The following is a 15,632-nucleotide window of genomic DNA, read 5'->3' on the forward strand; positions in this document are numbered from 1 at the left end:
TGTTGACCAATGAAAAGGCCTTTGAAGTTGGTGAATCCTTTTTTATGTTTATATATATATATATATATATATATATATACACACACAAACTTAAGCGATTGCTACAAGAAAAAGCTTGGCTTGGCTGCTCCAGTGTTGGTTGTTCTATGCGCAAGACAATCCATTCTTATTATCTTTTTCACAGTTAATGCACAAAGACAGATGTGTAGAGTTAGAGTTATATCAAATATATGGCTTAGTTAGAGCTTTTATGGTCCACGTTCACAAAAAGACCTCAAGAATCAGGAAAGCACCATGGTGCCCCCTGTGCCGCACATTCTCGTAAAGATGTAGCCCTCTCTTTGATTCCAGGGCCTCGTTTCCCTCCTTTTTCCTCTGTAGAACAGCTGCACTTTTTATTCCCACAGTTTTACTCTCTCTCCTGAATCCATTTCGCTGGGTCCTGGACCTATGGGAATTCCTCCGGGTGCTTGGCGGCTTAAAATTTAATGAGAGTTTTACTTCACAGATCAGCCAGCACTCTCTCTCTCTCCCATTTTCCTCCCTCTCTCTCTATCACGTTCTTCTACAAACGCACAGCCTATATCTTGCTGGACCAACAAGCCCTCGGCCCTGATATTCGCCGGATGTCTCAGAGCTACAGCAAACAAACAGTCAAGAAAGGATTGGACAAATACCATCAACAGATTTTGAAAATTCGTAGCTCCAAACTTAGGACTAAAGGAACATTGAATTTCTTCTTTTATTGGCTTTGCCCAAGAACTTTCATAACACACAGTAAATATTTTGTTCTCCTTCTTAATAGCTCAAGGTGGTGTGTAGAACGTCTAGGTTTTCAATAAATACTCTGAGCGCTGCAGATAATCGCATTCGAGGTTAATATTAAAATGCCAGCTTAGGCCTACAGTTTACATACAACTTGATACCAGTAGTTCAAAAAGTGAAAGACATAGTTCACGCAAAAATGAATGTTTTGTCATCATTTACTCTTTCTTTTTTCCATGGAACAATTTTTTTTTTTTTTTTTTATACAATGAAGGTGGATGATGAACAAGGCTGTCGAGCTCCAAAAAGTACAAATAAACACTATAAAAGCATCAAAAATGTAGTCCAAATGTCTGGCACTCCATATTCCAAGACTTCTAAAGTCATACAATAAGTTTGTGTGAGGAACAGAGTAAATTTGTTTATGTTCACCAGACATTGCAGTCACTTCCATTGTATGGAAAAGAGTAGCTTGGACATTCTGCAAAATATCTTCTTTTGTGTTCCACAGAAGAAAGAAAGTTATACAGGTTTGGAACAACATGAGGGTGAATTTTTGGCTGTACTATCCCTTTAATCAGGGGAAAAACAATGCTTCAGGTCCCAACATCGTCCACTGTCAAACTTTTAACGTATCTCACCAGTCTTCTCTAAACACCAAATGTTTTTGTGTCTCAGATTCCCTTGAGGTCATAGCCAGAAATCATTTCAACTGCTTTGGTGATTAAAAAACCTGAAGCGATAGAAGAAAAGGCCTTTTTTTGGAGATTGCAGCCTGTCTCACATTTGGCCGTCTTGTGGTACATTTTCTGACCTGCAAAGTTCTATTTTGTTTAGTCATGCAGAACGCCTAAAGAACAGTGACTGGATGCATTGATAGTGTCCTTGGTAATGATATCCTAACTAAGCAGTTGAGGAAACAATACAATAAAACAGTTTGGGGAAGGCTAAGGGCATGAGGGTTCAAACAGGAGTGAAATCGAAAGTCAAATCTGCATATATCTTCCCCAGCGACTGGCTTTCGTTGCATTTCTGGCAACCCCTTCAAACGCCCACATGAGTGCCGCATGCCTAGAGCTAGAGTTGTTGAGCTTGGATGTGCAGACTGATTGCTTTGTATTGGGCCCTCACTAAGTGTTCCGACAACAATACAGAGCACAACACTGACCACCTACTTTTTCTGCAGCCTTTGTTCTGCTTTTCCAGTTTCTTATTCTCATTCACCATAGGCATTTTGAACATTTCTTTGATAAAGAAATCAACCTGTTCTGTGGTAAACCGGAACATTACAACATTTGATTTAAAGCAAAAGGTATTTGAAAATTGTGCATCATTATTAATATTTTTATGCTACTGAGAATAAACTAATCATCTTACAAAGCATTGAAAATGACTGATCATAAACAAATCTTTAACAGTACAATAAAACGATTGACTTTCTATGCCAATACTATTGACTTTTCACTGTAGTAAAAGTAGTTTTTTTTTAATTATTATTATTTATAAATTATTATTACTTTTTTGGGATGCAACTGTAGTCATTGATAACAAATATTTATATTTAAATATTATATTTAAAAGTTATTTAAAAACATCTACAAATTAAAGGTACACTATGTAACTTTTGGCCCTCTGGCAGTTCAAAAACTGGATTTTGTGGAAGAACATTGTTTTGGTTGTGCTTTTACTTTACGTGAATGTGCAGATGAATATGGTTATCCTACTGCTCGTAAAACATTCACTACTAGGCTTAAGAGAAAAAAAAAACAGTTTAGATGGAAAGGATTTCAAGCTGAGTAGCTGAAAACATTACTGTAGCTACACCCATTAATAGACACGGTACTTCCTTGAAAATAAATTCCAGCACAGAGCTACAACAACCACAATGAAATGTCCCTTCACAATAGATAATGCTTTACAATGAACTCTGAGCTACATATGGCAATTTATCTGTTCAGTAAAATACGTTAATTACCTATTGAGTAATAAAAATGCCATCTCCTCGTCGCTTTTACAACATTTCAAATCCCCCAGTTCTCGCCGTCTCCGAAAAACCAAGCCAATGTTGATTCTTGTTTTATTACGAGCTCTGTGGCATTCTCTTTTTGCCATAAGACTCTTATCTATGCAGTGTTGGTTTAAAACGGGTGATTCCCCAGAGGTTCGAGTTTCAGCTGCTCCATGCCAACCTTTCTCGCACGTTAATATGCCACTCCCATATGCATCAAAGTAGCCAGAGCAACTTTTCTCTATTTACGGATATGACGAGACACGCACAGGCGAGTAACGTATGTATGCAATTTCCTGCAAAAGCATCCTGCTCAGTGTAAAATATAAACACTTATAATGGGCTTACCATAGTGAATCAGGGTAAGAAAGATGGTGATGGTGTGTTGGTTAATATTGAACAAAAAAAGTTACATAGTGCACGCTTATTGAAAGTTTATATATTGAAGGTTTATATATATATAGACTAATAACCTAGTTATTAGCAGTGCTTCATGGGAATAGGCCATCACACCTGTGCTCTTTTTACCTGATTTCGACTTTCTGCTATTAAAATAATGCAAGTTAATGATTTGTAGTTCAGTCGTATTAAATAATTTTAAAGAAAAATTATTGGTTTATGTTCATTTTCTAAATGCCTTTTGAATCTTAGTAGATAATTCACAAAGCAGGTTGTGTTTTGCCCAAATTATGCACAATTATATAATTAGTTGTTTTTTAATGTTGCCATTTAGCATTGTGTTTTCCCTGCCCAGATATAGAATTTCGGCCCATTTTTGGGTCACGGTTCACCAGTTGAGGACTTAAAGCACAGCCCCCTTTCAGCTATACAGACATGGCTAGTGGCCTTACCTGATATTCCCCCATATTGCGGCTGCTTATCGACATTTTCACATCAATTCAGCTAGCCTCTTATCTTGGCTGATGCACAACCTTTCTCTACCATCAGATCACAGTCATATTTCGGCCTTTTTGCCAAAATCGATTCTGTAGTTTTTTTTTATTTTTTATTCTGACTATAGTGCTGGAACAGAGGATGTTGTAGGCTGATAAAGGTCAAGTGTAGCATCGAATCATTGAGAGATTCATAATGAATGTGAGCGCGGCTCTCGCAGCAGGTGTTTCATTACCACAGTAGGGCAGAGAATGAGTGAGACGGACTCAGAAACCCACACATCCAAGGTCAGAACATGATCATTGGTGGCCTTGTCAATCTCAAAACACACCCACGTTCTTTGGCTAATCCATTTGATATTTCAGAAGCAATATCATAACCTATCAAGTACGAAAATCTGAAATAGGTTTTGTTATGTAACGGTCAAGCTGCCAAGGCTCATGTCAGTCTACTGATGCTACTAACAGTTTTGTAGATGTATTTGTTTGATTGCCTGAGGTTTGATGTCGAGACTTTATTGGAAAGTGTTTTTGAGTTGAATTGCTATATTTAAGATGCATCCAACCACCTTGTGTTTGGTGGAATAGTTGAAGTGAAAAAGTCATGGTCATGCCATTCACAGTGGAACACAGTGTTTTTGATCATTCTTAAAGGGACAATCCAAAACTAATAACAATTCTGTCATCATTTACTAACTCTCATGTCATTACAAACCTGTATGACATACTTTCTTCTGCAGTAGAAAAGTTTTAAAAAAAGTGTTGTCCGAACTGCTCTTTTGCATACAATAAAAGTAGATGGGGACCGGAGATTTAAAAAGGCCACAAAGCACTATAAAAGTAGTTTATATGACTCATATGCTACATTAGTCATGTGAAGAAAAGTCCCAAATTTAAGTTGTAATTCATTTAAAATATCTGAAAATCCATTGCAAATTCCCTCCAGTGAGCTGCGACCAGATCACTGAATCACTGAGTTGAATTTGAGATTCAAAACAGTCCAATTGATGAACGAATCATTCAAACTGGATTCCATGGAAAGACGCAACTCAAAAGAATGAACTCATTCACAAAAGAATGATTCATTCAAACATCTCTACTCTTGTAAATGTGCTTAGTAGAGTTTCAGCAAATGTCAAGGTACATGAATATTAATAGTATGTGAATTCTCACAGAACTATAGTTATTAAAATTTTACTGATTTATGAGTTTTCTGTCTGTTCCTTATGGATTTAAAAGATTTGATATATAGCATGCAAGTTTTATGGACCACTTTCTTTTTTTTTTTGATATTTGGTGCTTTTTGTGTGTGTGTGGTTGTTGGGGTGGGGGGTGGGGTCATTCAGGATATTCTTTAAAAATTCACCTTTTTTTCCCATACAGGTTTGAAATAACATGAGGGTGTGTAAATGGCAGTTCCCACCAAAAACGATATCCATAACTATAAAATGTTAACAATTACACCACTTTTTTTTCCCAGCTTATGCATGATAAAAACATCGACAGCCAATCAGAATCCATCCTGTTTTAAAGAGTTGAAGTGTTTAAACAGCAGACGATATATCTGTAGTGTGCACTTAGAATAAACAGAACTTTATTGTCTGTTGGTGTGGACGATAATATCTTTATAGTTATCATTCTTGGTGTGAACGGGACATAAATTACAGAAAATTACAGAATTCAAGTCCATTAGATTTCTTTCTTAACATGTTAACCTGCTCTAAAATTCAGTTGAATTCTAGAGCATGTTACTGTAAAGGTGCGTTCACATTTACCTCTGCTCTGCAAAATTTCACATAAAATCCAATCATTTCAATAGGCATCCACACATTCATGAGTTTTGCATGAGGTTGAGAAAGTTCCTCATGCAGATTTTGTTTGTGTTCAAGTTGGTCATGTGAATTTGCTGTGCTTCATACATCGCATACACTATTGACAATAGACCCCCCCCCCCCCAAAAATAAAAATAAATAAATCAATCAATTTGCTGAAATATCGCTAGTGTGACCGCACCTTAAATCAGAATCAAGTATCTATGTAAATTATGAGTTGTATTTTGTGTGGTGGTCAGCGGTCTCGCTTGCAAAGCGGGAGGTTAAACGCAGCCTGCCCTCTCTCCTCAGACTGGCTCCGATTCTCTCCTCCCTCAGGGCGCGTCGTCCAGCCTGGTGGTCAAGTTTGCCGACACGGACAAGGAGCGCACCATCCGTCGCATGCAGCAGATGGTGGGCCAGTTTGGCATCTTCAACCCTGCCATCGCCCTGCCCTTCAGCACCTACAGCACCTACGCACATGCGGTGAGTACCCTTCCCCCCCTCCGAGGCACTTGGACACCTCCAGGCCCGACACGTTTTGATGATCTCATTGCCACCCACGTGCCCTCCCCGTCCCTGCACGCCCACATGTCCTCGCTCGCGTTCCCGGAGTGACTCAGAATATTCCATAGGAAAATCTTCACCTGGCTATTTATAGCACGCATCGGTTCCTTCAGTACGGGGGAGTTTGAAAAGCTGCAGAGAAGTTGAGTCAGTACCTAATATTCATTCATGGGGGACATCTTGGTTTAATTTTGTTGAAGATACTATAAAACTGTTGGGGAGTAACTATCCTTCTAGTTAGTTCCTACATATGGAGTAGATAGATATACATATATTCATGTTCTGATAAGCATAGACGAATTTTTCTTGTAAATGCCAGGATTAATTGTTGGCATCGACCCGGCCCCCGGGGGCTTATCATTCACACTCATTTTCATATCATAGACATGCGGGGGGCAGCGGAAGACGTGCGTACGGACAATCCCACAGTAACTGCCAGGCCAGTACGCGGAAAAAATACGCCCTCATTAGGATTCATGAGATGCGAAGCGTCCGCAGGAAATGCAAATGGTCTGAGAGCGGCGTGCGGGAAGGCAGGCAGGGTGGTTGCTGTGGCTCCCACAGGTTGGCAGTGACTTTTATCCCCTCTGTCAGAGATGGTGCAGTGTGCTGCGCGGTGGCAATGACATTGTCTCTATAATTCACTGTTTCAGCCCAAGCCACAACCCACACATGCCGAAACCGACTGCCTTATGATATCGCATTCAGCTTGTGGCAAAGTTTGTGACTTTTTATGTGGGTCGTCTTTTTTGCTTGTTAACTTTTCTGTTTTTGACTTATCTAAACAAGGGCATTAGATACATAGAAATATTAAAGGGGCACTCGCTATTTTTTTTTTACATAGTTTTACATAAATGTACTTTTTAAAAAAAATGTATATACACATTACCTGAGATGATGGCTTAAGTTTTAGTTACCAAAAACAACACTGGTAAATACAGAATTTTTACAATAACAACTTATGATTTTGTGTAATGCTGTTTTCATACCACTAGATGTCAGTATAAGGCATGAACGATATTGTCAACATAGCCAGAAAAGAAGACTGCGTGCGCCTTTAAAGATAGGCTGTGTCCGAAATCGCCCCCTATACCCTTAAATAGGGCACTATTTGAGGGGACAGCCATTTGTAGTGGTGTCCGAAACCATAGTGGACGATGTTGAGTGCACTCATTCAATCCCACAATAACGAGTGTACAACCGATGCACGCTCAACGGTTAGAGAATACCCATAATGCACTGAGAGTCGCGCGCTGAATGAATTCCCACGTCTCGCCCGCAGCTGAATCAATCATCCATTCATTTTCCAAACCGCGCTGGTCCAACATAATATCATACAGATATAAATTCCTTTTTAATTAATCATTAAATCATTTAAAAGGTTTGAACATGCTAATTCAGCATAAATATTCATTACTACTGGAGCTGCCAGTTTGCTACATTTCAAAAGATTATTAAACAGTAGCACAAACTATGCGAAATCGGCAGCCCTTCCGGTGCACTCAGTGTCTGAATTCACTCACTCGTTTCATTCACTCCTTCAAGTGGACTATATTAGTGGAGTAATGTAGGGAATAGTGAATGAGGGTATAGGGGGCGATTTCGAACACAGCAATACTTAGGCTGTGTTCCAGTTCGGTTTTTATGCCCTTCCCTTGCTAACTTCCCTCAATCTCATTGACTCGTTGCAAGAGTGCCCGCTACTGGCGGAACCTTTGCAGTGGGCTGAATTGGAACGTCCTAAGCCCTTGATCACTTTGAATCTGCTATGGAGTTGATTTATTATTTACATTTTTTTCCCTTATGAAATTGTTTAATGCAGCATTCTATATGAATATAGATGTGTTTTGGTTATTTTAAATACTATTTTAAATATATATCATAATATATCATAGAGTTTTTTTGGTGGGGATAAATTAAACGCGATCTGCGGTGATGTGACAGTCGTGTTGCATTGTGGTATATGCAGCTGCCAGAAGTGTACATATGATGTAGACTCGCTTCCTCTGTCAAAATCAAGGGGTCGAGGGTCTGTCCATATAAACTTCACTCGTCCACTTCACGAAGTGGAACGCACTTCAAAATGGCGGCAGGGATTCCCCCGATGGGAAGTGCTTAGGAAAGTTTGAGAGTGTGTGTCTAAAAGCGAAATGGAATGCAGCCCTAGAATTCTCCAATACATGATTTTCTTCTAGGTTTTTATAAATTGTAACACAACAAACGCTAATGCTAAATGTTAGCGTGTTATTTGATATAAATTATAGCCTACCTGGTATTTGGGCCTACCCCAAATGACTGAGCAGCTGGTTCAGTACAGGTTAGCTTTACTTTTCTAAGCAATTGCTTTACAATTTACGCCTGGTGGATGATAAAACAGTCTAAAATCCTGCATTTAAGGAGGCAACTCAAACCAGTGCAAACCCGGTTCGCAGCTTGTTCTAAAGATTTCATTGGTCATGTCATTCACAGTGCTGATTGCTTAAACAATGCTGAAACTAATAACTTAACCCTACCCTACAACCCTAACATTAATAAAGAGTTGGTAGCACATTCTGATAGATAGCATTAATATTTGTCACGATCAGATGCATTCATGATATTTCTAAACTCTGAATAGAATCCATCAGTTCTGAATATTTCTTGACAGGTTACTGCATGATTGAGTTGACCAATGAAATCAGATGTGGGCAGGGTTTGGGGCAAAAACACACAACTGTGTCATATCATGACCAAAATATCACTTTTTGTGGCTATTTCGAGCTGGGCTAGTAAGTAACCATCCAGCAAACACCCAGAACACCATAGCAACCACCTAGCAATGAACTAAAAACATTTCAAACACCTAAATGACAGCATCAGCAGTGCGTAGCAGCCATGCTAGCATTGTAGCAGCAAGTTAGCAAGTCGCTAACTCCACTAGCGTTTTCCACATTCTACTGTTTACTCATTTTCTCACCTGAGCAGAACCTGAAAGGGTTTCCGACAGGCATTTGTTGCACCAAACAGCATAAGCTAACGTTTAGCTTCAGATATGGCAATGGTACATTTAGAAACGTGGAGGACGAGCAAATTAAGAGGCTCCTTCCACAAACACAGCTGTGCAGAGGATTACTGGGTTGAGCTGACAGCCAGTAAATTGGATTTTAGTCAGAGCAGAGGAGGGGGCATCTGAGCGCAAATTGGAGGGGTAATAGTGCTGACAACATCGTGGCAAAAGACAGATGCGTTTTTTTAAAAAGGTACATCTAACTCCTGAATCTGACAAACAGCTTATCATTCAGTATTACATGAAGATGTTGAAAATATCAGATGCGGCCCCATCCTCGTCTCTGGAGTGGAATGGGGGGGTGTGACATAAACACGCGATGAAAGCGAGAAACATTAATTTTCTTTCAGACGCTCTTGTCAATACAAGCCGAACATCTTTTATCTGTCTTTTTCTCCCGCTGCCTCGTGTTTGATCTTTTTCCTTTTTCTAAGCGGAGCCATCTTCATTTTCTGCTTTTTTTTTTTCTCTCTTTTTTTGGAAGATGAATAAAAGCGCGGCTGTTGATGGAAAGCCAGAAAGATCTCTTTTACTTGACGCCAATCACCAGAGACGGTGCATTAGATTAATATGACGCACAAATTGCTTGAAAGCACTTCAGAATGTTCTGAAGCCAACATTAATGAGGGGAATGTTTGTCTGGGTATTTTTGGGAGGAGGGCGCTGAGGAGGGGGGCACACTCTCTGCTATTGACCTACATTGCCCCCTGTTGTTGGGAAATATAAGTATTTGATATTCAAAGAGCTTTAAAAGTGTTTGTTTCTTTTTTATACATCTGTTTCAAACAACATTATAGTTTTAATGCACTGTTTGGAAGCATTCTTTCTTATGGACCATCTAGAAATAGGCAAAATGATTGATGTATTAGTAAATATAGAATCTCACCCCTCGTTTCTCAGCAGAATGTTGTATGCTTCACTTGAAATGTCTTTTTAGGTGTAAATGGACACTTTGCAGATATATACTGTACATATAAACCACCCTCTTCGCGCAAAATGTACAACACAAAAATATCAAAATGGAAACGGACTCAAGCCCTAAACACATTCTACACATTTTTGTGAGTGTAAATGCTTTTAGATATGCAAGATGTGCTTTTAGAATTCGTGCAACGTAATTCATGACATAATACAAATACATGTTGCATTCTCAGCATTGCCACAGGGGGCGCTACAGTGGACAATAGTGTAAACTAACTACGTACCATTATCATAAATGATTTTTGCTTCTCAAATGAATTTATCTTGTTTTAAAGATGATCGTGATACTTTGTTTTCAAGAATCTTTGAGGAATGGAAAGTACAGCATTTGTTTGAAAGTCTTTTGTAAGAAGTTACTTTTGTAGAAGTCTTTTGTAAGCTTTTGTATTTACTGTCACTTTTGATCAATTAAACCCAATCTTAAATACCTCAGACTTTTGAATGGTAGTGTATCATGGTTTACAGACAAATATTAAGAAGCAAAAACTGTTTTCAACATTGATAATAATAAGAAATGTTTCGCATATTAGAATTATTTCTGAAGGATCATAAGAGTAATGATGCTGAATATTCATTCAGAGGAATAAATTGCATTTTTTTTTTTAAAAAACAGTTCATTTAATAATATTTCAAATATTACAGGTTTTACTGTATTTTTAATTTTAAAAAAATGCAGCTTTGGTGAGCATAAAAGACATTAGAAACATTAAAAAATCTTAATGATTTCAAACTTTTGAACGGTAGTGTGAATTATAATTAATTATATATATTCTCTTAATGTGCTTTTTTTTTTTTTTTTGTCTTAACAAGACAAAGACAAGACAAAAACAAGACAAAATACTGCTTAGCAAAAAAAAAAAAAGTTTGCACTCCCAGAGGGAATGTATGAATGTTAATTATTACCAAGCATTAAATTCTGCACTTGCATACTTGCGTAAAATATGTTTCAGGCTCAAAACAAGCTTTGGTACAACCAAAACTATGTTTGTACCATCTCTGAGTTTAGTCCTGAAGATGTGCCTCAGTAAACAGCAGAAAAAGGAGCGAAGCCGTTTCAGGCAATCTTACAGGGCCAGGGACCTTAATAACCGGGGTCCTCGCATTCAGCTCACTCCATCTCTCGTCTCTCTATAAATATCTCTCCAGTCATCCCGCCATTCTCCCTGCACTGCACCAGGGCCAGACCGACTGTAAGGGGTCATGTGTGATGCAGGCAGAGGTGGGCAGAGACACAGAGCAGCTCTGGGTAGATAATTGCCAAGTGATAAAGAGGTGATTGCCTGGTGGCACCGAGGGAGACTAATGCCATCGGCAAGCCATAAAAAAACCCACATGGCTGACACTAAACGAATGCCGTCGCCAGGGCAACTTCTTCCCGTGGCCGCTTCTGTTTTTTTCCCCATTTTGAAGGAAGAAAAGGTTACGACCTCGGTGATGAAGACTTCGCTGAAGGCAATTTGGTCCCTTTTGCCTGCGCTTGAATGCTTCCTGTCTATTCAGGATGCTGGGTAATGTTTTGGTTCTGAAATTTTCAGGCATAGTTCACCCAGTTGAAATGTTATAATTATTTGTAGTTGTGTTAACATTTATAATTATTATTTCACCTTCATGTTGTTCCAAACTTTTGTGCCTTTTTAGATTTTTTTTAATGTAGCTCTTCTTAGTAGCCTGTGGAGACCATGGCTGTCAAAACTTAAAACTACACAAAGAAAGCCATAACATTCCATGTTTCAGAAAGTCGTACAACACATTTATGTGCCGCTGAAATCGGTCATTGTTCATACGTTTACTATTTTCTACATGGTGAATGGCACATAGTGCACTATATAGGGGATAGGGAACGATTCAGACAGGGTAAATATGCTTTTCATTTGGGCAAATGAAGTCTGGTTTCACATTAGTGTCACACAAACCACCGCAGCACACACAGTCTGCTCCAGTCCAGAGACACGAGAGCACAGAGTCGGCGCCGACCAGAAAGCGTAATGGGCCCATTTGAATTCTGCACAGAATACTGTATTTTAAAGCAATGTGGAAGAGATTAGGAGGAGGATAGAGATCAGGAGGAAACTGCGACTTTACCGATCTTAACAGCTCTGGCCGAGCTGTGATATAAACTAAAAACTATTGGCTATTTTTAAAAGGGGAGGAGCTGTTTGATATGTCCTGTCCTGTCTTCCTGTTTCAGTGGAAATTGTCAACACATTGAATAATGCTGCGCCATCAATTGGCGCAGCATTATTCAATTAAACAACGTGGGTGCTGGACATGAAAATGATAACTGCGTCGGGCCAGGTGTATAATAGGGCTCAAGGTGTTTAATCATTTAAAAAATACATTTTAAAGAAAAAAATTCCTGAATAGTAGCGGGTTTCAAAACACACCACGCTGGATATAACCTGCTTTGGTGACATATCCTCGGATAAACTCCAACAGCTAATGCAGCACACTGCCTTGCAACTTACATAGGATGACTCACTTGACAGCTGAGCACGGCCGGGCATTTCACTCACGTCGGATGCATCAACGTCACATTTGCATAGGCCGTACTATTTTAACTCATGACTGCCAAATTAAAATCTTAAACAGAACGATAAAATATCTTTATTAACCGGTTAATGTTAATTTCAAATAAGCATTTCTGTTCAGTGTGATTAAACTTGATTTTGCTTTATTTTTTGTTTATGTTCCTGTTAAAATTTTGTTCAGTCCTTGAACCGGTTCAGAGCCCTGATTTTGAAAATGTAATTCAGTTTAAACTGAAAATCTTGGTCACCATTTACTTTCATTGTATTTAATATTTTCATCACATACACAAAAATGCCATAAAATTACCATAAAATTGGTCATACTTTCTTGCGCTATATTACAAGTTTCCGAATGTCATACGACACCTTTAAGTTAGTACATTTTTTTAAAATTTAATTCAGTTTAAACATTGGCAATCTTGGTCACCATTTACTTACATTGTATGGAATATTTTCATCGCATACACAAAAATGGCATAAAATCCCCATAAAACTAGGTCATACATTCTTGTGCTAAACATTGAAAATCTTGATCACCATTTCATTGTATCGAATAGAGCAGCTTGGACATTCTGCTAAACTTCTTTTATATTCTACGCAAGAAATAAAGTGTTTCGAATGACAGGTGAGTGAATGATGACAAAATGTTCATTTTTGGCTGAACTATGCTTTTAAATAAGAATAACACAGATACACAAGAGATGTTTTTTTTAATAGTCTCGTTCGGCTGCCGACAGCCGAAGGGCCTTGTTTTTCTTTTCTTTTTTCCCCTCCTCTCCCCTCCACCTCCTCCAAGAACAAATTGATGTTGCTCACTTCTCCCCAACATAATTACATGCTTGGGCCTCCAATTTTCTGTTTTAATTCCTAAAGAGCAGAACTGAATGCCACATCGTTATCTGAGGCAATCTGGTGGCAGCCATGAAAGGCGACATTATCCGAGCCGTTCATGGAGGGAAATTACAATATGGAAGTCTTCAACTCACCGCACTACGCTCTGCCCAAAGCCTGTCCCTCTGGCTTTTAAAGGGCATTAGCAAACTGTCACCCGGCTAGAGCCAGCCAGCTTAACTCTGACGCCCCATTCAGCAGGAAGGAAGAGGCCGCGAGATGGGCACAAAAGCGTCTGATTACTGTGGAATGGCTATTACATGGCGGCGAGAGACCAGACTGTCTTGAAGGTTGACAAATGCATTAAACCAGTGGTCCGTGACCCATTTTTAACTTCCAAAATTCTTGCAAACTCACCTACATAACAATTTAGCAACAAACTTCAGGCGGCGAAATACGTTCTTAACAATAACAACTAAATATTGCAACATAATCTTTTTTTGTGTCCAGTAAAAATATATTTTAAAAACAAGAGACATTTCCTAGAAAAGTAATACTGCATAAAATATGATAGTTTGGTTTCATATTTTATTAATCTAAGATTATACTGTTTTCATATATATATATATTTCCTATATATTATAAATACATTTCATTTTTTATAGACTATATCTTGAAAATAAGTATTTTTACTGCACTATTTTTCACGTTTTTAATTTATTTAAAACAGGTGAAAAAATCTGGACAAAATACACTTGTGTAAAAAGATAGATTCTCTGAAATATATATATATATATATATATATATATAAAATATAATATAGGTCTAAACTATGACTGCAAAAATTATGGTTAAAAATGTGAATACTTCTGAATTGATTTTGAATACCTCTGAATTAAAGTGTTCCCATTGTACGATTGTTAAACAATGCCAAACTTCTTAGTTTATTTAGCATATTTGTGCCGAGTTTTTGTTTATATATTTAGTAAACTTATTTGTGCTCCTTATTTCCCAAGAACTAGGATATTTTACCTGTAGGATAATAGATGATCCTCAGCAGTTTGTTGATGGAATTATGCAAATGAAAGGAGGAGTTTATAGATAATAGCGCAGTTGAGGCTTATAGATTTGTTTTGTGGGTGGACGGCATCTTTCAGGCTCAGTGACAAGGCCAATGAGAGAATATGATTGCTTTTCTACTATCTAGGGATGAAACACCGGCAGAGAGCAAAGCACCATGTGCCTACATGAACAATATCATCCTCAGCATTCAAATGAAGAGTGGCAGCTTGATGATCATTGTATGAAGTAGCATCTTACTTTTGGCCTCTATGGGGACTAAATACTGTGATGTACAGGAATGACGTTTGATTAGTTGTAGTATACTTTTGCTGGACGGGAATAATTTGGTGTCTACTACGTTTTTCAGAAGTATTGTTCTTGCTAATAGACTTTAGTCAGAGTAGACAGCGTATTATATTTAATTTGTTATGAACAAAAGCAGTCTTGCGTCAATTGAAAATGCATCTTTACAAAAATTTCCAGTGGATATGAATTATGAAACGCCATTCATAACCCATTTTGCTTCTGCAATGTGACATATTTCTAAGTGAAAATTAATATTTGACAAGAAAATGAGATCAACTATTTATTTATTTTAAATGTATACATTATTTTTGTAGTTGTATATTTCTAAATATCTATTGCCAGCCTCATTTTCATTCCCAACAAATTAAATATTGTGTCTACTCTGACAAAAGTCTATAGGTGCATGGTGACGTTATTAGAAGAGACGTTTCTCGTGTACGATGCATGTAAACTAGAATTTATGCATAAGGTACGATTTGAATCTGATGATCATTTAGCCTGGATCTAAGAATATCTGCGTCAATGTAACTATGATATATTCAGCCTTGATAGCTGTCACATCATAAAGGAAAATGCGGGGGGAAGAAGTTTCGCTGTCAAGGCCATGAAGAAAGCATTACCTTAAAGTTTGAAAGGGAAAAAATGAATACAATTCAAATTTTCCTGCTCCGAACTCCCAGGTCCCTTAAGGACTACAATAATATGTGCGTCGATCCCTCTATTAGAATGAGCCAGACCGACAGCTATTGAAATGTTTCAAGGGGGCTTGTGACAGCACTCTGACTGGGAAGATGGACGCTTTCACTAAACATAGGTTGACACATTTTTCTCTTT

At 38.1% G+C, this 15,632-nt stretch overlaps 1 protein-coding gene across 15 annotated transcripts in view; it reads left to right on the forward strand.

The window, feature by feature from the left end:
- The window catches only part of celf5a (cugbp, Elav-like family member 5a), a 225,716-nt gene that overhangs the window by 187,829 nt on the left and 22,255 nt on the right, over positions 1 to 15,632 (forward strand). For 8 of the 15 annotated variants that reach the window (XM_051909949.1, XM_051909946.1, XM_051909948.1 and 5 more), the window contains exon 6: positions 5,817 to 5,963. The exons of 1 other annotated variant lie outside the window; for it this stretch is intronic. In XM_051909949.1, coding sequence (XP_051765909.1) covers positions 5,817 to 5,963 — 147 coding nt within the window. Of the gene's footprint in view, positions 1 to 5,789; positions 5,964 to 15,632 lie in introns of all 15 variants that reach the window. 6 more of the 15 variants (XM_051909940.1, XM_051909939.1, XM_051909943.1 and 3 more) reach the window with 1 other exon arrangement.

The sequence above is a fragment of the Ctenopharyngodon idella genome, chromosome 10 (genome assembly GCF_019924925.1).
Source record: "Ctenopharyngodon idella isolate HZGC_01 chromosome 10, HZGC01, whole genome shotgun sequence".
In the NCBI taxonomy this organism is placed as follows: domain Eukaryota; kingdom Metazoa; phylum Chordata; class Actinopteri; order Cypriniformes; family Xenocyprididae; genus Ctenopharyngodon; species Ctenopharyngodon idella.